Raw genomic sequence first — 23,588 nt, 5'->3', positions numbered from 1 at the left:
CAAAGAATCGGAGTCTCATGGTGAGGTGACAGTTGCAAAGAGCAGAAAAGGGTCTTTCCAGAGAGACTCTTGAGTCTTCCTCCCTCATTTTACAAATCAGTAAACTAAGGGCCAGACAGGGCAAGGAAGCTGACATGGCCCAGCTGGTGCTTGTGCTTAGATCCCGAAGCACACAGCCACCCTCTTCATTGTGTGACCTGTGACAAAGCCGCTTATTCACATTCTACACATGAACTTGTTTCATCCTTACATAGACAAGTGAGTCAGACAGAAATTGCTCTCCTACTTTATCGTGGGGGAAACTGAGCCTCAGAGAGAGCAAAGGTCTTGCCCTGGCCACAGGCACAGGTAGTCGATGACAGAGTCAAAACCATAACTCAGTTTCCCCCCCAGCTTAAGCCAGCCCTTTGCTGCACTCCAGGACTCTCTCATCTCCCCTGGGGTCCTCACCAAGGCCCTGGGGCAGCCTTGCTAACCACAGCTGAGACCATTTTCAGAACACTCTGGTATTGCAAATCTTCCTTCTCTTCCTAGGATGATGGATTAATGGCTCCTTTGGCCCCCTCTCAGGCACTGCAAGGGTACACAGAGCTTTCAAATCTGACACTGGGCAACACTGCAACTTTGATTTTTAAAGAGAGAAAGTTGCAAATGATGACTATGAACAAAACCTCAAAGTGCAACCTCACATTTGAATAAAATCCAAGCGAGAGGGATGAATTATTATTCCACAAGGCTGGTTGAAACTGAAGTGCTGGTAGAAATAACATTATATTTGGTCATTTAGGAGTCTATGCATTTGAAAGACACTGAAAATATGTTTTACTTATATTATGCAAGTAATACATGCCCAAGGCAGGATAAAAGACCACACAACCAAGTAAATTAAGGAAATTGAAATCACTGATTAAATACATTAATTTTTGTCCTTCTTCCGTAGTATTCATATTTTAAATTAGGACTAAAATTCTAATTAGTGAGAGATTGCAGGCCATCATATTTATTTGATGTGCTGCTATGCTGAGCTACAATTACTCAAGTGCTCCAATGAAAAGGTGGGAGCAGACCGAGCTTCGCCTCCGCACGCCTTGATTTGAGTCTCGGCTCTAAGAAGTAATATATCCCTGAGCAAGCAGCTCACCTCTGAGCCTCAGTTTCCTCCATAAAAATGGGACTTAAATACTTTATAACATGTTTTTGAGAATTAAATGAGCTAAAAAGTCTGTTCAGTATTCTTCACATACTAAATATTTAAGAATATTAATTTACCTTTCTTTTAGGAGGGAGAAAACCTTTAGATGTACCTTCTTGTATCCCATTAATACTCCTAACATGGTTTTCAAATAGCACTTTTGAATTCACCCCTTATTTTCAGTCATGGACTTGGCTTTTTAAAGAATGATGAGAATTAAAGGACTTTACACTATGAAAAACAACTCTCCAACGTGCTATTTTATTAGAGTGGAATGTTTGACTTTGGTTTTTACCTAAAATAGCTACCATCCGTTCAAAATTAAAACACCATACCCAATGGGCCATTAAACATTTCAACAAGGTGTGGGAACTACTGGTAAGTTGCTGGGGAACTAGACGCCAGTGCGTTCAAAGGTATTTTAACAGGCCTGGAATGACCACGAGACCCTGTTGCTCTGAGGGCCTGTCAGAGCTTTATGTGTTTATTGGAGGTAGTGAGATGGTAGGAAGCAAGCAATCTTATACCTGGTAAATGTTTTCTTCCGTTTCGGGATCATGGATTGGCTCGTGTCCAGCCTCAAACACAATGTACTATTACAGGAGCAGCCAGAGAAAAAAGGTCAAAAGTGAAAAAGAAAAGAGGAGAAAAAGCATTTGGAATTCAGGATATAAATCAAAGTGAGCATTCACGAAACAGGCACAAGAGAAAACACCTTGAAGATTCATCCAGATTCATGCAATAAAATGGGCCATGCACATTCCTGCTGCTAGGATAACAGCAGAGGCCTGCTGGTCCACCCCCTATGGCAATGCTTGCCCTGCACAAATTTCTGGATATAAGACCTCTTGATTCAATAACATTTTGTCTCAGGAATGGCTGCTGATGCTGGCACTGCGACCTCATGGAAATTCCTGGTGCTCTAACTTTACAAATTTTGTATTACGTTTAAGTTATCCCCATTTGCTCACTAGAGCCCAAGATCTAGTTCAACTCTAAGGAGCGCAGAAGCCCCCACTTCTCCCATCCCATAAACATCACATTGTACATTCTCAGTTAAAATACTGCCCGTCAGTTTGACAACATTCATGTTATAGACGCTAAAGGGTCATTCTATAAAGGCCGCTATTCGGCGCTCTCTGCAAGCCATCGAGGCAGGAGCTGAGGCTTATGTTGTGAACAGCTCTTCACCCCTCAGCACTGAAAAGCAAGGCCAGTCACTGAGTACATCTTTTTCACCTTTGCTCACTATACGTAGGTTAGAATTCTTCCATTTCAAGCTATCTATATTATTTTACTTTCATTTTAGCGGTACCAGCTCTTTGTGTGAAAATATGCATTCCTATCCAGTGCATATGTAGCACACAAATATGCAACACCACCTAAGTTCTAGTTTTTATGTTAAAAAAAGTCAGTTAGGTTTTGTATTTTTTACTTTGGCCTTTTTTTCCTGTAAGAATAAGCACAGGAGGGAAACGGTGCTTCCTCCCTTCTCCTGCATCTCTGTTGGAACAGAGCTTGGACTTGAGCCTGAGAGAGGTCATCTCTACCCACTGTGGGCTGCAGGCTGCCAAGAGTGCAGACAGCTCCCGGCAGAGGTGTCCCCCGGATCTCTCTGTTCTCACGCCAGCCCCTGTGACATGAGCTGGACAATCAGAGGGTCAGGTTGCCATATCGGAGGTCACAGGTACTCTCCCTTATAGCCACGCTAAAGCTCACAAACCATTCTTTAGATTTGTGCTCAAATGTCACCAAAATGTCAGTCCCTGTCTCTAGTTTTTAACTTCAAGAAGCCACCTCCTTACTCATCACCTTTCTAATGAACTCAGAATATTCAAGAGACTCTTCAAACATTCAGCTCTGGGATCAAAGGTTTACAGATTGTGGAGGGGGCTGAAGCAGGGCAAGAAGGGAGAAGTAGGACTCCCAAGCCTGTGTTCCTGCTGCAGGCCACACTTCTGCTAGTGTTTATGGAAATTCGCTTCTGGAGAGGCTGATAGCTCTCAGCCCCAGAAATGATCCCGGTCCCTTTCCAGGTTCTGCTGCCAGTCCATTCCTCAAGTGTCTTACAAAATGGCCATGGCCTAGGCACAGCTGCACCTGAAATCCTGACTTATTTCAGAAATTACCTGGTATACAGGATCTTCAACATCTTCTTCCAAAATTGTCTTTCACAGTGAGGGAAGGGTCGGTGAAAAGCAGAGGACACAAAAGAAGAGACGTGAGACTGTGTTCAGAAATTATAGGACAGTAGAGAAACCAGTTCTGGGTAGGAGAGGCTGATGGGTCATTAATGTAGAAAACACAGAAAAAGTAAAAGCCCGGTAGCTGCCTCCCCACCCCACCTCGTTGTTAACAATAGCAAAAGCAATTGTGTGTCTTTAGTTTCCCTCCCCTGAAATCTTCCTCTGGGTTAAAGGTTTTACTTTCTCTGGCACATCCTGAATTTTACAGAATAAAGGATCATTTCTGATGGCTTGCTTTGGGTCCCTGTAATTTACACAGGAACTTTTCATCTTAGTTTATTCCTGCGTGGCAGTGGGAGAAGAAGGCCTGACCAGCAGTTTTCACATCTGTTTATTTTAAGCCCTGATCTTCTCTGTACCGGGATAAATTCACAAGTATACCTGGTACACAGCTTGTTCACACTGCTTATCCTTTTGTGCCTTTTTCTCCAATTCTTCTCTTTGCTTCAATTCATAGATGAGTTGAAAGAGATCTCTCAAGTCCAGAATAACAGGTTCAGCCTGGAGTGAAAGATGTAAAGCACAATAATAAGGGAATGAACGATGCTGAGTAGCAGCCACCAATTTTTGTTTTTGTGGCTACAACCTGAAGCCCTTCCTTTTTCTATTAAACTGAAAGCATTCCATTCTTAATTAATTCTACCTTATTTATATTGGTTTAGCAAATTGCATCTAGGCTAAAGTTCATTTCTTCAACTAATTATATTTGCAAATTCATAATAATCATAAGCATAAAAGGCATTGCTTTTATTTATTAGCGATTTCAAATAAAATAAAATTAGGGCAGGCTTTATGGAAAACAGTTACTTGTTTTCTCTTATTTTCTTTTTAAATGAGGCTATGAACACAAGAAAACACTGTATATGGGCCTCTATCTAGCTTAATCAGAAAGGAAAATAATTAGTCATTAGGAAATACCCATTATGAAAAAAACAAAACAAAAACAAAAAAACCAACTATGAGATCCAAACACATTTGCTTGCTCCAAGACCATTTATCTTCTCGAGGCAAAAGCTGAGCCCCTCTGGTGACTCTTGGGCACACTTCCGGGTGGGCCTCTGAAGACCCACAGTGACAGTGCTGCCCCCAGAGTCGGGGTGGTGCTTTTCAGGACGAGTGGCATACTCACAGCTTGGGCTGTTTTGATGGCCACAAATCTGTGATTCCCTTCTTTCCCACAAACGTATCCAAAGGCCCGGTGATCTGTGATGTCCTTTGCAATGTAGGAAATCTCATGTACGGCATGATGATGCTGAAGGGCCTACCAGAGACAAAAGGAAGAGCACATTTCACAACTTTCCCTTAGCGCTGTTGATCAATAGGAGATGTGTTTCCGCTACGTGCGAACAAGCCCATGGGGCTTGGGAAAAGCTGTCTGGTCCAGATGGAGATAAAAAGAGCTGTACCTGCCCTTGAGAAAAGGAGGTTTCCCTCCACGGTTTTAATGCTGCGACACCAGGACTGCTCATACGCAGAGTGAGCATCTGTGGATGGGTTTTTGTTCCTCTTGCCGGACTAGACAGAGGAAGGCAGGGAGTGTGGGTCTGCTTGGGCCGTCTTCATAACACAGCCCAGCCCAACCCATGTGCCCAGCATGCTGTGGTGGAGGATGTGCCCCTGAACAACGCCAGGGGGCGCCACCAGCACTGATGGTATGAGCTCTACATGGTTATGGCACTTTCCCAGAAGCTGGCGAGAGACAGACTATGTTGAAGAGCAAACACTATCCTCTATTTTGTCCAAAGTCAGCATTTAGGGTGAATGTGGGGTTATGCGTATCTCTAAGGCTTGTCATAGGTTGGTCTCTGTCTGCACTATCTGGACTTCTATCTGCCTGCCCCAATTCTCTTTTTCTTTCAATGGCTCCCAGAAGTAGCACCACCTGTGTGGAACACTTTCTCTCAATGGAGGACAATTCCTAACCCCTTTGTGTTTCTGTAGAAACGTTACATGATCTGAACATCCTGATAGCTTCCTCGTGTAGTGCCCTGAGTTTCTGCTTTTACAGATCTTCTCCCTCTGATTGGCAAGCCTGAGCCCTTGCCTGTCTTCCACTCCAGGTTCTGTTTTTCCCATCTCTGCTGTCCCAGCACCTTGTACTACGTCCAGCCCGCAGTTGTTAAAGTAACCTGGGACTGATGATCAGTGATTTGAAAATCTTTTGAAACTGAGCTTTATGACTTTATTGTCTGAGCTTCAACAATACAGCATTCACCATGTTATTGGGGGGTGATATTTATGGTTTTTCCTCCATATTAAACCTACTGATAGCAATCTTTATCACACTGAGCTCTGTAAAGGCTTATAGATGTAGATACATGCTTTTGGTATGTTCAGAGCCCTTTCATTACATTGAGTATAAAGAGGCTTGAATTCCATCTACCCTGTGAACACAAAATACCCACTGTGTCTCTTTGGATCTCATTTCACCCCTCTAGCAAATGAGAGGTGTGTACCAAAGGCTCACTCCAGTAATCTCAGGACTCTGAGTGGCTGAGGCAGGAGGATTCCAAATTTGAGGCCAGTCTGGGCAACTGAGCAAGATCCTGTCTCAAAATAAAAGTTGTAGCTCAGTGAGAAGTTCCTGGGTTCATTCCTCAGAACTAATCTTAAAAACTAAACAAAACAAACAAACAAAATTTGGGGAAAAAAAACCCTATCCAGGATCTATAGGGGTCACTAAAAGTAATAGAAAGAGGATCCAATCAAATTTCAAAACGTCACAAAACAGAAATGTATATTATTGAAAACAAGTTTATTTGGTATTATATGTACTTACTATTATATCCCTTAGCTCATGCTTTAGCAATTAGTTATGAATTTCCTATTCCAATACAGAAATGAATGATTTTTTTCAGAGAGACAAAATCTGCCCTTATACTGGGTCCAAAGAGGGAGGGAGAAATATCACACAGCGAAGTTAGTCATGAGAACATGGGAACCACCAGAGCGGAAACTCTCTGGGGTCTGGTTGCATCTCCCCGTATCCTTAAGCCACTGGGACCTCCCTCCTCAAAGCCAGCCTCTTGCACTATGACCTCTGGGTTCTAGACCATGAACTTTCTGGAATGTCTGCCTCAGCCCAGTGCATCTTACCAGGCTTCTGCACGGGTCCATTATTCACTACTGCATCCTCGCTTTAACCTCCAGGGACTCACAATGCACCTCTCTGCCTGCCCTTACAGCCCACTCCTCCACTGCACCCTGTCCCCTGGCCCTCATGCAGGACACTGGTGTCACTGCCAAGCAAACCAACCCCTCAAGTAGAGGAAGATAACTATAATTCTGATGGCTTTTGTTACAAATAAAGTTGGTGAAAGAGGAAGTATTTGTGAGTAATTAGGGTCTGTTTATTTTTGCTTTGTCAAGAGGACTTATTTAGCTCGCAGAGGAAAACTGCTCCAAGAGTGGTAGCTTTTTCATGGTGCTAATGATGTCAAATTGATGAGAGATATATTCACACAACATGGGGCCATCGATTTCTAAGCTTTTGTGAGCTAGAATGGTATGCAGCAGGGAAAGTGGAAGACAAAGACTTTTTTTTCCCTCTCTCCTTGTGTAAGGTGGAGAGTGTTACCCACGTCTCCTACTAAATCCAAGTTTGACGATAGTGCCTTATTGATTGCCAACTGGAATATTGCTCTAAAATTAAACTGCGATTAGAAGTCTTCCTGGTGGAATTAGATTTGAATATGATTGTGCAATCACAAAATATCACCTACCATGCAAGACAGCAGATGGAGATGTTTTATCTGGGAATCGTCATTAAATGTTTTAAAACTAAAACATTTTTAATGCCTGACGATACCTAATATTGCCTTTGAAAGCATGGCTGTGTGTGCATGCATGAAGGGCTTAAAGGTACCTGTAACATTATCTTTTCCCATAGTTAATTTTATGACATGTTCAAAAGGTTGCTCAGAAAGTGTTTCATTCATTTGGAAACTAACAGTCAGTGAGGGAATATGTCTTTGCTTTCCCCCACCTTAGCCATGCAGATGTAATAGAGATACTTGGAAATACAAATAAATTAGAATGCTGCTAATCGCTCAGTTGTATTATCACATACATTTTAGCAACCCGAAGCACTATGCAAACACTTGCTCACTGAGCCTCAAAATTGCCCCATGTCTTCAGGTAGATTGTATCAGCACAGTCAAAGACAGCTGGAGATGGATAGAGCCTTGAGCATTACATAGTTCAACTCTGAGTTTATTCATGAAGGAGCCCAGGGCCAGAGATTGTACTGGATGGACCTGTACCAAGTCCAAACTTTATCCTTCCTACTCAGGATGATGAAGCACCGAAAAAGGAACAGACTTAGTAGAATTAATGTCTGCTTCCCTTTGACTCCTGGCTCCCTCATCCGACAACAAAGAGAAAAGAAGAGAAGAGAGGAGAGGAGAGGAGGGGAGGGGAGGGGAGGGGAGAGGAGAGAAGAGAAGAAGAGAAGAGCAGGGCAGAACCAGACAAGAGGTAGAGCCGAGGTTCTGTGGAGTCATCTCAAGCATCTGAGGTCACAGTGGGTCATTCATTAATCAGAAGGCTTGGGGTACAGGTCAGTTGCAGGAATCTCAAAGGGAAAGGTCAAGGTAGCATGATCTGGAAGTGTTCCTTAGCTCCCTAGACTCACTTTAGGCCAGGCTGTATGGACCTTTTGGTTTGAGTGGTTTCAGGTGAGTGGACAAGGCCAAAAATATGAGATGAGGTCATTGGTCACAGGAGGCAAGGTCCCCTTCATCCCAGGAGCATCCTGGGGGAGCCCTGGGCAAGGCCAGCTGTTCTGAAGGCTGTGTGGGACAGGAGGAAATGGGTAGCAGAAAGGCAGACTCTTGTCATGCTCTTCCACACTGCCTGTTGAAGACCGATACTGCCTTGGAGGAACTTAGTCTAGATATTAAAGTACTACCCCAAATCTAAGCAGGTATTTGGTCTTAAAAAATACAGCCTTCTAGAACATCCTGGTTTTCTCTGCAGACAACGCCTTCCTGCCCTGGGCTTCATTATACATAACCACTGTATACCTGGAAGTATTTCATATCTATGTCTCAAAGCCCAGCACCAACATCTGCTCATACAAGAAGCCTTCCCTGTCTCCCCCAGTTTCCTTAGGAACAATTCCCATCCCTCAGTCATATTAAATTGTGTTTGCCTTCCATCAGGAATGCTTTGCTCTTCTTGATTTCATTTCATATTTATTATTCATCTAGTTAATCACACCATGTGTATTTATTGACTATCTATTATGTTCTAGGTCTCATGCTACGTGCTACATCCACCCAGATAATTAAAACATGGTTCCTTCCTCAAGAGGCTCACACTTTTATAAGACAGACAGGCAAAGAAATTGACATCCAAAATAACCCCAATATAAACGGCAAGCTTTCCACACACAGTATTGTTGCTCAGCTGGGAGCAGGAACAGAGAAAGGACACCAGGGAAGATTTGACGAAGGAGGTGATTTTGAACTGAGTCTTGAACAATAAATGGCTGAAAAAAATGTAAGGGGGAAATGACATTGTAGGTAGAAAAAACAGAGCCCTCATAGGCATCTAGGTCCTGCACACAGAACATCATGGGGAGCATTCTCTCTGCACATTCTCAGCTGTGGGAACATTAGAGCTTTTAGAGAAAGATCCATGCCTGGTTCTCCTCAATCATACCTAACTCCTAATATTGTTCATTCTGAATAATAAGGACTTGTGATGATTATGGAAGGAGAGAAGGGAGGGTGGGAGGGAGGGAGGGACAAAGGGAATTCTGATAGTAGCTAAGGAGAGAGACAAGAAGGAAGGACCACATCACGTTACCGTGCCCACAAAGGCATTGAATGAATGAACTGGGCTAATCCACGGCATTACACACAGGACTCATTCTGTGAACAGAGGGTTTCTTATCTGATCATCATTAAATCTTTTCTCTTTGCCTTTCCATGAACCATTTACCAATGTTTAAATGAAGTATCAAATTGTTTGGAGGGTTCTGTCTGACAGAATAAATTACAGAGAAGACTTAATTTGTAGTATGGTTCAATACAGCCAATTAAATACAGTATGGATTAGAAAGTCATCCGCTGCAGACTTTACCATTAGCTATTTTTAAAGAATAAATTCTACCCTGTTTAGCCTTCCTATGATTATTGTGTGTGTATGTAAGAGAGTGCGTGCTTTCCCCAGGCAATACTATTCACAGGAATAAAACACACCAGGACACCACTAAGTTAACAAAACACAACAACAAAAAAAAGCAGATAAACAGACACATGATAAAAATAGATAAATGAAAAATACACTCCTTCACACTCTAAGCAATTACAGTAGTTAAGCCCTCACAAGACCAAGGGAGGCCCAGGCTCATTATGAAGGCCTTTCTCTTTCCTAGCATAATTTTGGAACCATTTGCTACATTGCAGTGCCAGAGAGGCTAGGGGCTCACTTCTGCACTGGCCCCCAGGGACCCCAGCATCAAATGCTAAAAGGAGCAAGTCAGAGGGATTTGGTCCCTCTATGGTGTCCTGAAGTCGTCTAGAAGGTTTTACACAGGGGTGAGAGCAAATTTCACAATAACCTCGTCTCCAGCTAAAGAGGCAGCATGATAAAGGGTAAGATAAAGAGTCTAGAGCCAAGGAGAATGCCATCCCAACCTGAGATCTACCACTTGCCAGAGGTGAAGCTTTGGGCAGAATATCACCTTGACCTTCTCAGACTCATTTCCTGCTTTTGTGCAATATAAAGAATGATATGGACTCTAAAATGTTGGAAATACTAGACTGATTCTCATCAAACATAGCAGAGAGAAATAAGATGCCATTTTCCCTATTAGATTGAAGGGAAGAAAAAAAGGTAGCACACAGTGTTGACTCATGTGGGGAAACATCCTGTATTTCCCTGGCCTCCTGGTCTGCTACATGTGACACAGGGACGTCTCTCTCATGATGGTGTGGCAAGGTGAACAAGTCAGTCACATACGTACAATATGCGGACCAGTGCAAGGCACGTGGAGAGGGATGGGTACATGTCCGCTGGGATGGGCATTTCTGTCATCAGTGGAAGTGTGATTTGTTTTTTAAACTCATTAAGTTTATTGGTACATTTTAGGCATACATTATCATTGCACTGATCATTGGAAATTTGTACCTATCCATGTTATATCTTGGTTTCTAACTTTTTCCCCATTCCCCTGGCCTCCCTTCAACCCTTCCACTCCTCCCTCTTGACATAAACTTTGTTTCCATTTTTTCCTTCTTTCTCATTGTTTTTCTTTCCCCTCTTTCCTTTCTCCGGCACCCCTCCCTAGTTCCCTTTCCCCTTTGAACATTTTCTTCCTATTGCACATTATCTATTATACATTTTGGTCCTCATTTACACTTTTAGTTTCTCACACCAGAGAAACTATTTGGTATTTACTCATGTGTGTCCTATTTATTTCACTTAAGAGTATGGCCTCAAGGAACCGTGATTTGGTGCGACTTTTCCATGTTTCAAAGCCTTAAAGACATGCACAAACTGACCTTAAGATTCCTCTCCCAGGGATTTAATTATCCAGAAACTATGTCACATGTGGACAAAGATTTGACTACAAGATATTCCCTGCGGGGCTGTTACAGCAGTGGAAAATTAGAAACCTTAAAGCTATTGAGCATTGGCTGAAGAGATGAAGATAATGATTTAGCTCTACAGTGAAATAGTACACAGTATGGAAAAATCACCTCTAGAAGTAGATTTATTTTTGGTATGGAAATAAATTTATAGCATGCTATTGAATGAAAAAAAGTGTATTATGAAACAGTATGCTTAATATGATCCTGTTTTTGGAAAAAAAAGTATGCCCATCTCTATGTGTATAAGAAGTGTGGAAGTCCATCAGTACAATCTTAGCAAGGGTTCTCTTTTGAGTGCTAGAATTACCTGTGATTTTTAAAATCTGACTTTTGGCTATTTATACTATTTTTTACTATTTATAGTAATTTATACTAATTTACAATAAATACTTTACATATTAAAGAAAGACATAAGGTGTTTTTCTTCCTTATTTGGATTTAATGCATACAACATCATCGGTCCTGTATGAAGTCCATTCGCCTCCTGCATTCTCTTTCCACATAACTAAATCTTAGCATCTTTGTCTCCGAAACGCCTTTCATACCATCCATTCCTCTCCATCTCCACCACCAGGAATCAGGTGGTGCAGCTGTCATTTTCTGCCTGGATCAGTGTAGCGGTCTCAGGGCCCCTCAGTCCCTTGTCCTGGCTTCTGCTCTGCCAGTCACACCAGGGTGAAGGGGTAAGGGAAAATCTGTACATCCCTTCAAGGCTTTCTGTACCTGGCCCATATCAAAGTCTTCCCATTGCTCCTCACAGACCTGCACAGCCCGGCCTGTGAGATCCGGCCCCTTTCCCCAGAGCTCTTGCCACAGCTCTCCTTGCTTGATTCCTCCTTGGCTGCTTTTCTGCCCTTCAAATGTGCTGTGCTCCCACCTCAGTGTCTGTGCACTCTGTTCCTCCTGCATTGAAGACTCAACTCCTTCCTCCTCAGGCCTCAGTACAGATGTCTCCATGTGGATGCTTTCCTGCCTTCCCACAGAGCCCAATTCCCGTGCCAGCCCCAAGTCATCAGCCTCCCAGACTTCCGAATTGGGGTGGGGACTCCTGGGTCTGCCACTGTGCACGCCTGGATGTCGACGTGATGCTCAGCACCTTCCTTCACCAGCAGTTCCAGGCAGGCTGCAACCACATTCTTTTCCTCAACTTTTTACTTGAGCATCGAGTGTAGTGACTGATACACAGGATTCAGTACAAACATTCTTTTATTATTGCAGAGTACAGGTAACACACAGTTTAGCATTTTAATCACGTAAGTATAAAATTCTGTGCCATTAGCATATTCACAGTTTCTGCAGCCATCGCTGCCATCCATCGCCAGAAGTTTTTTCACCTTCCAGGCAGATACTCTGTACCATTAAATAATAACTCCTCACTTCCCTCTGTCCCCAGCTCCAAGCAACTATCTTTCTACTTCCTGTGGCCTTGAATCTGTCAGGACATATTTTTAAGTGAGTAATTTGAATGAATCTGCCAGCAGGATCCTGGGTTCCAGTCTGTCCCTGACCCCCGCAGGCCTCCCTTCAGCAATTAAAATGACTTGGTGGCATTCAGTACCTTTGTACACTTGTCCTTTTCAGATCTCCACAGTTCTTTCATTTCTTTTTAAGTTTCATAACAAGACAGCTCTAAACGACAGCTTCTGAGCATCTCTTTAAATGTACATCCTAAACACACAGATCTGGAAAACCAGAGCGGTGATTTGGGCTTCAATTTGTCTAATAGGCGAAGTGGGGCCAGGTGCGCTTAATCAGTTAGCAATCACCAAGTGACACTGAAGCAGATTTCTGCTCAGAAGTAAAAAGGCATCTTGAGCAGAGAAATTGGCTGTAGCATTAGATCCTAACCCTGGGGATCAACCAAGCATCATCACAGTTGGTACAGGCCAAACGGGCTGTCCTCTGCCACTCAGCTCTTACTCCTCCCTCCAACACACCGGGCTCTGGAGGTCCTTAGCTGGGTAGGACCTGTCCTGACCTCCACACAAGCGAAGGGTGGGAGTGTGTGTGTGTGTGCATGTGTGCGTGTGCATGTGTGTGTGTATTCCTTCTTATTGCTAAACACTCAAAATAGTGTGCATACTGTGCAGGCCTGTCCCCATTTCCAGAGCCCTGTAGTGTGATGGTAGACTGGATCCTTCCATGACTCTGTGGCCACAGGCAAGGCACTTTATCTCATGGAGCCTGGTTTCTTTATGCATAAAATAGAGATGATCCCCTCCTTCCTCAAGGGGAGGTGAGGAGACTAGTTACTCTGGCTCACAGAATATCTGGTTGACAAAACGCTCTTAACGTTTGAGTTTAAGATCCCAATCTAATGACTACATTATATATTGACTATGTTCGATTGTCTTCAAGGCCTCCACTCAGGCCCTCCTTGGAACTGGTCTGGAAGTGGTCAAAGAGTGGTGAAAAAGAATCACTGGGAAATCCAGACAAAGAAGAAGCATCTCATATTTTAGGAGGGCATCGAACGGCCTGGAACCTAGCATTCCTGGAGACTTAACCCTTGCATGGATCAGTGAATCCCTCCTGCTGCTTACGACTTTGTTGGATGAGTTTTCCATCATGTGCAACCAAAGGACAATGCCACGCTCACCACCCGTCACAGGAGGAAACAGGCTCAGAAATAAGTGACCAGGTTCCCTGGGGCTTTCCGCATCTCACTGACATCAACTGTACACCTGGTTCATTGTCAGCAGTGATTAATATGAGAACTATAATTTTTGAAATCGCTAAAACATAGTATACTGTTATTAAAAGGCAGAACTTTCAGTGAAGGAAAAACAAGACACAAACATTGTTAAAGGTTAAGAACTAATGCTATAATGTTAAATTTGAATTGAAAATATCAATATAAACTCATGATTTAAAAAAATATACTCCTATTGCCATTCACTGAAAGCACCTAGAGGCAATGAAAGCCCAGGAGCTTCGAGCACATCTAACGCTATTTATTACTCAGCCATCTATCTATTTATTGATCTCCTAACCCAGTGGTAGCACTGGGCGGTTCCAGTGGTGGTGAACCTATAGCATGCATGCCACAGTGTGCTGCTGCATCACTGAGAGCTCTAGGAGGTTCGCCATCACTGTTCAGCCTATGCAGAGAGATTCAGAAAGCAAACATAGCCAAAGGTTAAGTTTTAAATTATCCTTCGGATTTGTTTGTTTGTTTGAACATTTTTATGATAAGTTGGAAAAAAAATCTTAGCAAGCTGCTTTCTCTACCTGAATTCTTTGTCCTTCTCTCAGAGGACAGGGACAAAGCCCTGTCTCACATCCGCTGCAGGCAATCACTGTTTCAAAACATACGGGTTCTTCAGGAAGGTGGAGTAAGTTCCCGACTTACGAACATTCGAGTTGTGAACTTGCACAGTTGTGTTCTGTAAGACTCACTTTGTCAGGTACAGTATGAAGGAATCCAACTTATGGACGTTCTCCTAGCACAAGACTGGATCGTAAGTCGGGGACTTACTACGCTATGCTTGGAAGTGGGCAGAGTTGGAGTTGCTCGGCTTCCTTCATTTCTTCTTGTGCTTCCATGACAACATAAACAATCATGAGCCAGTACTATACCTTCCATTTACAACAACAGTTTTTAAAAGTTCTGGTTAAATAAATATGGAAACAATTTATACTTCTGGGATATATGGGGTGGGGGGGGTGTCCCAAACTTCAAAGATTCTCTGAATATGCCTAAGGATCCAGATTTTATTTTCATTACATTTTTAAAAAGGTCCTTACTATGGTAGTTAGACTTCTTACTCATGCTAGGCATTGTGTTAGGTTCTTTACATAAATAATCCTCATCTATGTCATTCACCCAACATTACTTGTTATCTCTGCTACTTTTATTGTCCAGTAAAATCAGACACAGAGGGTCTGGTAACTTGTCCCAGACCACTCAGTGGATAAGGTAGACCTTGGATTTCTGCCATGTGCAGCTGGCTGTAGATGCTAGGTCAGTGGTGGCGAACCTATGGCACACGTGCCACAGTGGGCTGTTTGTATCACTGGAAGCTCTAAAAGGTTCAGCATCACTGCATCTGGGAAGTCTCCTTGCACTGGAAAACAGTTTTGAATGCACTTTAACGGTCCATATTTTCATTCTCCTAAAATTCTTACTTTTATTTCTGTTTCTTTCTGCATGAAAAGTCCTAATAACCATTGTAGGTGTTTAGCAATGTAACCAATGATTTTAACATTTTAGCTCATGTTGTAAAATTACTGTAGCAAGTATGTAAATGAGTATGGCTGAATGGAAATGAAACAGCATGTTTTGCCACAAGTCACTGCAGAAACGAGGTCATTATATTTAATGGAAAATTACTTTTTGTATTGCAACCAGTTTGAAATTAACCTCTGCCTTGGTCACAGTGAAGTCTTGCATGGCAGACAGAAACTTACAAAAAAAAAAAAATGAATTGACTGCTGGGCAGCCAGCTGAAAGAATGTTGGATTGGAGGAGAAGGCTGGGACTCCAAGCCTTCTGACTTCCTTTATAAAATGAGGTGCTGAGCAGGTGCTGATGATAGCTCATAATGACTTTTAAGACCCTCGTTATTGAGAGGCTAGAGTATTAAGGAAAAATAGGACTTAGGGTAGACACAAGTCAGCGTCCGGAATCCAATGCATTATGTGATACTTTTGTAATCAATTTCTCTGAAAGTCAATACCCTCATCTGTAACTTCATTGACTCAGGGTGAGAATGAAATAAGATCATGCTGGTAAACTTCTTAGATCCCTGCTTACTAAAATGACAGCTGTCCACCAGCTCAAGGATTCTCTTATCTAAATTGTCTGTCACCTGTACATATTGAGATTTACCTTACCCCCCAAATTCATAGGCTTAAGTCTTGAAGCCCAGTATTCCAGAATGAGATCTTACTTGGAAACAGAGCCATTGTGGATACAGAGCCATTGTGAATATAGAGTTATGCGGTCACACTGGAGTAGGGTGGGCTCCGGATCCAGTGTGGCTGGTGCCCTTGTGAAGGGGGGAAATTTGGACAGAGACACATCAACAGAGAGAAGGCCATGCAAATATTGGGGAAGAGAGTATGGTGATGTATCCACAATTGCAAGAATGGCAAAGATGGCCAACAAACCACTGGAGGCTGGGGAGAGTCGTGGAAGATATCTCTCTCCCATCTCAGAAGGAGCCAAGCTTACAGACACCTGGGTCTGGGACTTCAAGACTCTGGACATGTGACACAGACATGGACAAAGCAGTTCTGTTGTTTCAGCTGCCCAGTTAGTGGAACTTCGATGCAGCAGCCCTGAACCATTCCAGTCTTCTGAATTTTATCTTTGGGTCCCTCATTAAAGAATTCTGCCAGGATGATTTGGCAGTGCGATAAGGGGTAAAGGAAACAGACACTGAGCTAAGGCTTAGGTATCCTGTCCTATCTCTGCTCCCTCAGTGAGCTCCAATCCTCCCATCTGTAAGACGAGGGGGCAGGTCTGGTCCCCTCAAGCTTTGCTCTGCTTTTGCATGCAGGAGATCAAACCCAGTAATAGTTTTCCTGTTACTGCCAGGCTTGCTACTCACATCAGAAGCTTGGAGTGCAGAGCCGCACTGTGCAATTTATAGCCGCATCTATTTGATTATTTCCCACTTAGTGCTGAACAGCCTTTCCCAAATACACCCCTAAACCACTGAGGCGGTGGACCACGCTCTCGGAGTACGAGGATCAATTGTTTCTCTTACACTAATTGGCCCCATGATTTGTTGGGCTGTTGCTTTGGAAAATGAACTGTCAGTAAAAGAAATTAGCAGAGAATTGCCCCCTTCTTTGAAAATGCACAGGCATCGTCATCATCACCAAGTGGCCATCGCCTTCAACCCATCTTAGGGTCTTAGGGGCAGAACCGACCCTGATTCATAAATTCTTATACTCACTCCTAGCACTTTCCTTTTAGAAATGAGAAACCTGGGGATTAAACAACTGGCCCCATCAATTTTCAATCAGTGGGGAAGTTCAGAGCTGGGGATGGAGCCCAGTGTGATGCCAGGCCTTGTGTCCTTTTTAGGACAGGGGGTCTTCTCCCGAGGGCTGCGGCCATCAGGCTCTGCCCAGCTAGCCACCCTCTCGTTCCCTCTTCCTGGCACAAACTTACACATCTGCACCAGACTCAGAGACAGCTGTACCTCAGACAGGAGGAGGAAACGGTGCTCAGTGCCTTTGGATCAAACACCGTAAGTTTCATGCTCCTCTCCGAGATGCCTGACAGTCCCTTCAAGCAGCATGGCATCTGGCCCGATGCAGGGACTACCTGCCAGACAGAGTGCTGGGTGCTGAGGACAGCTGAAAAGGTACAGCTGGCAAGCAAGAATCTTGACCCTGAGCAGCTCACAGTGCCTTGTGCACATCTATAATTCTTCTTTCATTTTCCTGACTACCTGGTCAATATCCATTGGACTGAAGATACCAGGAAAGTGGTCGTGGGTCAGTTTTTGGCTCACCACTGTATCTAGCACAGTTTTGGACAATTGGGGTGGGGTCTCAGTAAATGGTTTGTTGAGTGAATATATGAGCAATGTGTTCATGCTCCAATGAAAGTAAGAACAGGGTAGTAACAGAGGCCTGAAATGAGAAGATTAGTAGGAACTGACTGGGCAAAAATCAGTGTGGTTGGGCTCAAAATGTTCCACCCAGAGAGATACCAGAAGAGTCTTGGAGCTGTAAAGCAGCATGTTATGTAGATAACTGCAATCAGTCTGGAGTTATTATAATGACCATGAACTGTGAGGCAGAGTATGGCAGCCTTTGAAGGTGACAGGGTTGGAAGGGGCAGGGGATTTTGAAGGTCAGAAAGCTGGGGTGGTGGACATAGTTCTTTTCCAGTGGACCCTGCTGAAAATCTATGCGCAGCTGTACCTCCAGCAGGTGCACACGGAGTCCTCTTCCTCCGGAGGGGACAGGATGCTGACAGCCCCACAGCCAGGTGACATCGGTGTGTGAGTCACTTCCGAGGTCTCTTGCCAGTGTGGTGTGCCAAGGGCCTGCCCAGTGAGGCGTCAGGGTGGACAGATAGGTGCAGATGAACCTGGCTCTCCCTGCCGGACAGGAGGTCTGAGGCCCTGGCCAGGCTGCATCTGGGCCGGGTAATAAAAGTGGCAGCTGTGGCAGTGGAGGCGGCCGTGCCTCAGAGTGAGCGAGTATGCCAGTGTGGACTGCTCTGGTTGCTCCTGGGCTTGTGCTTTCTTCCCCACCATACGCTGTGGGATGTCACCAATCTGCATTGTGCCTTGGAGTCCCCGTTTGTGACATGTCGTCTTAGTGCACCACGGGCAGCCTGCACGGTAAGTGAAGGTGCTTGACAGAGGATACTTCCTGGGAGGGTCACAGAGGGCCACAGCTAAACAGCCAGGCTCTTCCAGTCATTGTCCTTGTGGAAAACGGTCACCCCAGGCCTGCTGTGGAGGAGAAGCTACCATGGATGCACAGGGAATGGGAAATACACATGACAGGGGCAGCGCTGCCCTCCAGGACCTCACAGTCTGGAGGAGAGTGTCAAGCGGGGCCACCTGCAGCAGGGTACAGTGGCTTCTCAGAGAGACGGAGATGTAGAGATCTGGCTGAGGAGCCCCTCGGGGCAGCTGCCGGGAAGAGTGAGCATTTACCCTGACTCACACAAGACAGAACTTACCAGGGGAGCCCAGGAGAGGGGTCCGCTTCAAGGCGTGTGCGGGCAAAGGCTAAGGCCAGGGCAGACCGAGGCGGGGTCTAGGCTGAGTGCTGACCGGTGTGGGGTCACCTGTGCACCCTCTCTGCACGCTTCCCAGAAGGCGTCTCAGGGTGGTCTAAAGGACAGAGAGGCCTCAGCCCACCAGTGGGCGCCCAGGCTGGTCATGCTGAGGATCCTATGGAGGACGGGGTGCGCCTCTGAAGGTCAGGGATGGGCCTCCTGTTGGGTTAGCTGCCTCCACTCCCCTCTCAGCCTGCTTCGTGCTCAGGAGCCTGCCATTGCCATCACCGATGGCGTTTGACCAGACACCTCTGCTTAGCCTCCACGGAGTCCACAGGAAGAGGCCAGGGACTTGCCCGCTGGCAGGGCGGCTGCCAGACTGCAACCGGCCAGGAACAGTGAGCACCAGGACAGACTCGCCTCCTGATCTCCATCAGGCTGCTCCGGGTCCTCTTCTGTGAGGCCCCAGGCTTGGTCTGTACACCTGGGAACAGACACAGTTTCCATGCATCAAGGCCAAATCCCCAGCTCACCCCTCTCAAGCTGGCTGCATGAGAAAACTCAGGACTGGAATAAGAATCTGGCTGCTTTCAGGCCTGACCTCTAGGCCGCGCTGTCCCTCAGCCTCCTTGGGAGGGTTGTAGCCTCCCCCACTAGTTAGCAAACCCGCGTGGGTTTCACATGGACCAGGTCTCCCTCCCCAGACTCTGCTGGAGCCCCACATCCCCTCTGCTCCCTCATTTCCTTTTTAAAATGTTGTCACCTCTGCACAAATCTAGAGAGGGAGCAGCTCTTTCCCTTCTGTCAATGGTTACTGAATAAAATCCGTTTCACTGCTTTAACTAATGTCTGGCTGTGTCTCTCTCTGACACTCTGCAGGCTGTAACAGTCTCTTTCAATAGCTCAAGGCCAAGGCCCTGGGCCTAACTTATGCATTGTCTCATTTACTATAAGTGAAGCCTTTGAGGTCATTGGCTGGCAGACAGGGAGAGTAAAGCGCAGTGGTTAAGAGCACAGGGCCTGGAGCCAGGGGTCAAAGCCTGGCCTCTCCGCTCACGCTGTGCATACGTGGGCTAGCTGCTAGCCACTTAGCCCATCCATGACTCTCCTTTCTTGCCCTTGTAATGGAATAACTGTCTCCACCTTGCAGAGTTACTATGAGAACTACACAAACAGGAGACGTGTAGTATGGTGCCCAGAATACAGGAAGCACTTAAGAAACACTATGTCATTATTTCAGTTATTCAAGCTGTATTCCATGAGGCAATAATGTCTTTGCATACGAAAAGCAAGTCTCCTCCCTAGCACATCATTCCCTCATGCACAGGCAACACCAGGCTTGTGGAGTGAGGACCTTAAGCTGGCAATGTTCACCTTTGCTGGATGACATCTCCGCCTCTCAGGCTTGTTCCAGACTATAATGTGACTGAGTCTGTGTGTCTACAGGGGCAGTTGTGGCACCATCCAGAGCACCTACACATGATGGGCAACTACACATCCTGTAAGACGAGGCAGGTGAGTCCTTGGGACACACTCCACACCCCGAGTGGGGCCGCCATGAGGGCACAGGGCCAGAAGAAACCCTTGTGACCGTCAGCTGTACTGAGCAGGGCAAAACTTAGCTGGAGACTGCTACAACTCGCTCTTCCTTTGTGCATCAGGATGGAATGAGGGACAGAGTGAGAGAAGTTGTCAAGTTTTGAAATGAATAATAAGATGTCTTTGGAGTGAGCATATAAAAGAGATGAGCTAAAAATACTGCTGGCTCCCAGAGCATCTGGAAGGCAGAAGGATTAGCTCAGCGCCTCTAATTGCAGGAGAACAAAGACCCCTGCTGAAGGGGATGTTTCTCTCCCGGGTGCACCTGCAAGCAGGTAAACATGAGGATGGAACACAGGGTGTTTATGCCGAATGCTCTCTTACCTCTTTAGGAAATTAATTCCCCAAAGGAAGCACCGAGCAGTCTCCCATCACTTGGATACAACAGGAAAGAGAGGGGAAGAGGGGCAGGGGCTTGGAAGCACCTCCTGAATGCCTGAGGTTTTCTTACAGGATCAGTTTAAATTTGCACCGTTCATTTGACAAAGAAGGATGCAGAGGCTCAGACAGGTGAAGTCGCAGGCCAAAGTTCAACCAGCTAGAAAGTGGGAGTCCTGGGGTTGGATCCCCAACCATCCCATTCCCAAATCCCAGAGCATAACACAGGGACTTGTGTCCATCATTTGGTTAAATTGCTCAAACTGAAGTATGTCTTCTAAATGACTGATAAACAATCCATCCATTCACCCCTTGTCCACCTTTCTGACTTTAATAAAAAACCTTCCTCCTTCTGTGGGGCTCAGTATGGAAGGGTGGCACCTCACTGCAGCATGCAGGGCTCCTTGGCATCTCACAGTTAATAGCCACTTACTTCAGAGTTATAGGTGTGAAGTGCTTTACAGCTTTTAAAGCTCTAATTTCTCATCTCTCTCATGATCTTATTTTATTGTCTCCATGATAAAATGAAGAGAAATAAAGCTCAGAGAGGCTAAGCAATTTGCCAGAAGTTGCATCTGGGAAGCACCAGATTAGAAACCATCATACTGAAGGGACTTCTGATTCCTAAGTCCACATTTTTTCTACATGCTCTTGGTAGAAGGAGCAAGCACAGAGGTTAAGAATACAGACCCTGGAACCACAATGCCTGGGTTCAAATCCTGACTTTGACACTTACCAGCTCTACGACCTCGGATAAATAGGGATCCCCCCTGTATCTCACTGTGTTCTCCTGTTAACTGAGACAAGGGTACTAATTGCATCATAGAGCTGTGATAATTAAAGAGCTAACAATACTTAATAGTAAGCATGAAACAGTTTCCAGCACCTATAAACATTAGATGTTAGGGTCCTGCTTATTTTTTTTTTTTTTTGGTGTTTTGTTTCTTTTAGAAGAGTCTTCACATCTTCCCCCATCATGGAAAGTCTTCCTTCAGTTGAGATGGCCCGTGGCTGGCCTAACATCATCCCTTATAAAGTAGGAGAGCTAAGATTCAAACTCAGGCCCATCTGCTGTATTCTACTATGTTACTGAGACTCCTTCCAGCTTGCATTTCTTCTCCCTTTGATGTATAGATTAGATGTAGAAAGGACCTGGGCTCAGTCTTTCCATGCAGGCCCAAATAATGACATAGGGGTACCATCTATTGTTGTTTATATGTAAATGTTCCCGCACAGCCTCATGCACTCAAAGGTGGAGCTTTAGAAAGATGACCGGACTAGGGGGTGGCATAGGTGACTTGCTGTTATAAGTTGGGTTCTGGTCCAAACACGTGGTCACCATGGGCATGACCCGCAAGAGTGTATCTCCCTTCCTGGCTTCTCCTGTGATTCTCTCTGCTTCCTGTCTGCCATGTGGTAAGCAGCCTTCCTCTTCCATGCCCCTGTGCCAGGCATCCTACCGTGGAGCCAGCCAACTATGGACTGAAGTATGAGCCAAAATAAACCTCTCCTCCTTTCAGCTGTGGGTACTGGGTATTCTGTATTAGTGACAAGGAGAGTGACAAAGACATCCGTTCATTATAAGGTCACAGAGCCCGACTGGGAACTTAGCACCATTATATAGGTGTATGTGTTCACTCACCAAAATCATTTATCTCCTACGTTCCAAGAACCGTACTGGACCCTGTAAACTCTGTTGAAGTAGCCATGGCTCCGCTTCTCCTGAGTTCAAGTTCCAGTGGGGCCAGGAAGTCTTGGGAGAAACATTTGGCAACTACGCAATTTAGTTTTCCATCCTCAAAAATAAAAATAATTTAAAAATCCTTCCCAGGTGCAAAGCATAATTCATTCCTGATAAGAAGTGGCCGTCAGGGAATGAAAGCAGGCCTTCTGCATGTCATTCTCAGAAGAGGAGGAATAGCAAGTAAAGGGCCTAGTAAGATATTGAAAAGAGCCGGGGAGCCCTGGGCCCGAATCGCCTCTCTGCTGTCACAGAGTGGGGTGCTGCCAGGCCAGGCCACAGCAGGCTCTGGATTCTGAGACAGCTCAGAAAGGACTTGGGCTTGGGCTCAGCGAGAGGTTCAGGCAGGGCTTAGGTGGTCCCCTTCCCCCGTGCCATGGCAGTGTACCCAAGGTCAAGCATCTGGGGCCTTGCAGAGTGCACAGGGGTGTTCCCATGTTCACTGACTGTCTCCTGTCAGCCCTGAGCCTTCTCAGCCCAGAGGAATCACATATGTCACTGCCTAAGGCGATCATTCCAATGCCCAGTGAATCCAGTTCTGTGCTGAGGCCTGCAATTTGCATTCTGCAAATCATCTTGTGCCGGTGGTACAGTGGTGTCTCCTTATCTAACCTGCAATGTGAGGCCCAGGAGCTTTAGTTTCACCATCTGAAAAATGGGAATAACAAATGCTTTCCCTTCAGAGTGACTGTGAAGACCGAAAATGATCTTGCATATAGAACACATTACCAGGCTTGTAACAAGCTTCCAGTAACGGTGTGGGGGGGTGACCACAATCTGAAAGGACCTCCCTCCTGCTCCTTTCCAATTCTCTTCCCGGGTCACACCAGGATTGCAGGAGGGGAATTCCCAGCAGTCAGGGCTCTGTGGCTCTGGTTTCCACGACTTCCTCACTGTTAAGCATCTGGCCATAGCCTACTTCCTCTCCACAGGAAAGGAGGCCCCCACCACCCCAGCATTGACAAAGTACAGCTCCTGCCTTAATCTTTTGCCCTGAATTATCTGTGTTCTGAGACTCACCTTGACTTTCCTGTCTTTGACCTCTTGATGACTTCCCTTGAAAAGGCTTACTTTGGCTATAACTTTTCAATACTGATCTCTAACTTCTCACCTGCTGAAATTCAGCCTCTTCTTC

The 23,588-nt window shown here is 45.2% G+C and overlaps 1 protein-coding gene across 18 annotated transcripts in view; it reads right to left on the bottom strand.

The window, feature by feature from the left end:
• Dab1 (DAB adaptor protein 1) overlaps positions 1-23,588 on the bottom strand; it is a 1,105,478-nt gene that overhangs the window by 67,675 nt on the left and 1,014,215 nt on the right. For 17 of the 18 annotated variants that reach the window (XM_087214676.1, XM_087214681.1, XM_087214675.1 and 14 more), the window contains 4 exons: positions 4,568-4,699; positions 3,820-3,939; positions 3,322-3,360; positions 1,720-1,785 (listed from right to left, as the gene is read on the bottom strand). In XM_087214676.1, the coding sequence (XP_087070802.1) occupies positions 1,720-1,785; positions 3,322-3,360; positions 3,820-3,939; positions 4,568-4,699 (357 nt within the window). The remainder of the gene's footprint in view (positions 1-1,719; positions 1,786-3,321; positions 3,361-3,819; positions 3,940-4,567; positions 4,700-23,588) is intronic. The other variant, XM_087214680.1, reaches the window with a different exon arrangement.

The sequence above is a fragment of the Heterocephalus glaber genome, unplaced genomic scaffold (genome assembly GCF_053883595.1).
Source record: "Heterocephalus glaber isolate CG9 unplaced genomic scaffold, H.glaber_assembly_v1.0 deba00001447, whole genome shotgun sequence".
Taxonomy (NCBI): domain Eukaryota; kingdom Metazoa; phylum Chordata; class Mammalia; order Rodentia; family Bathyergidae; genus Heterocephalus; species Heterocephalus glaber.
Note: the sequence above shows the minus strand (reverse complement) of the source record. Positions and strands in the feature narration are given on the sequence as shown.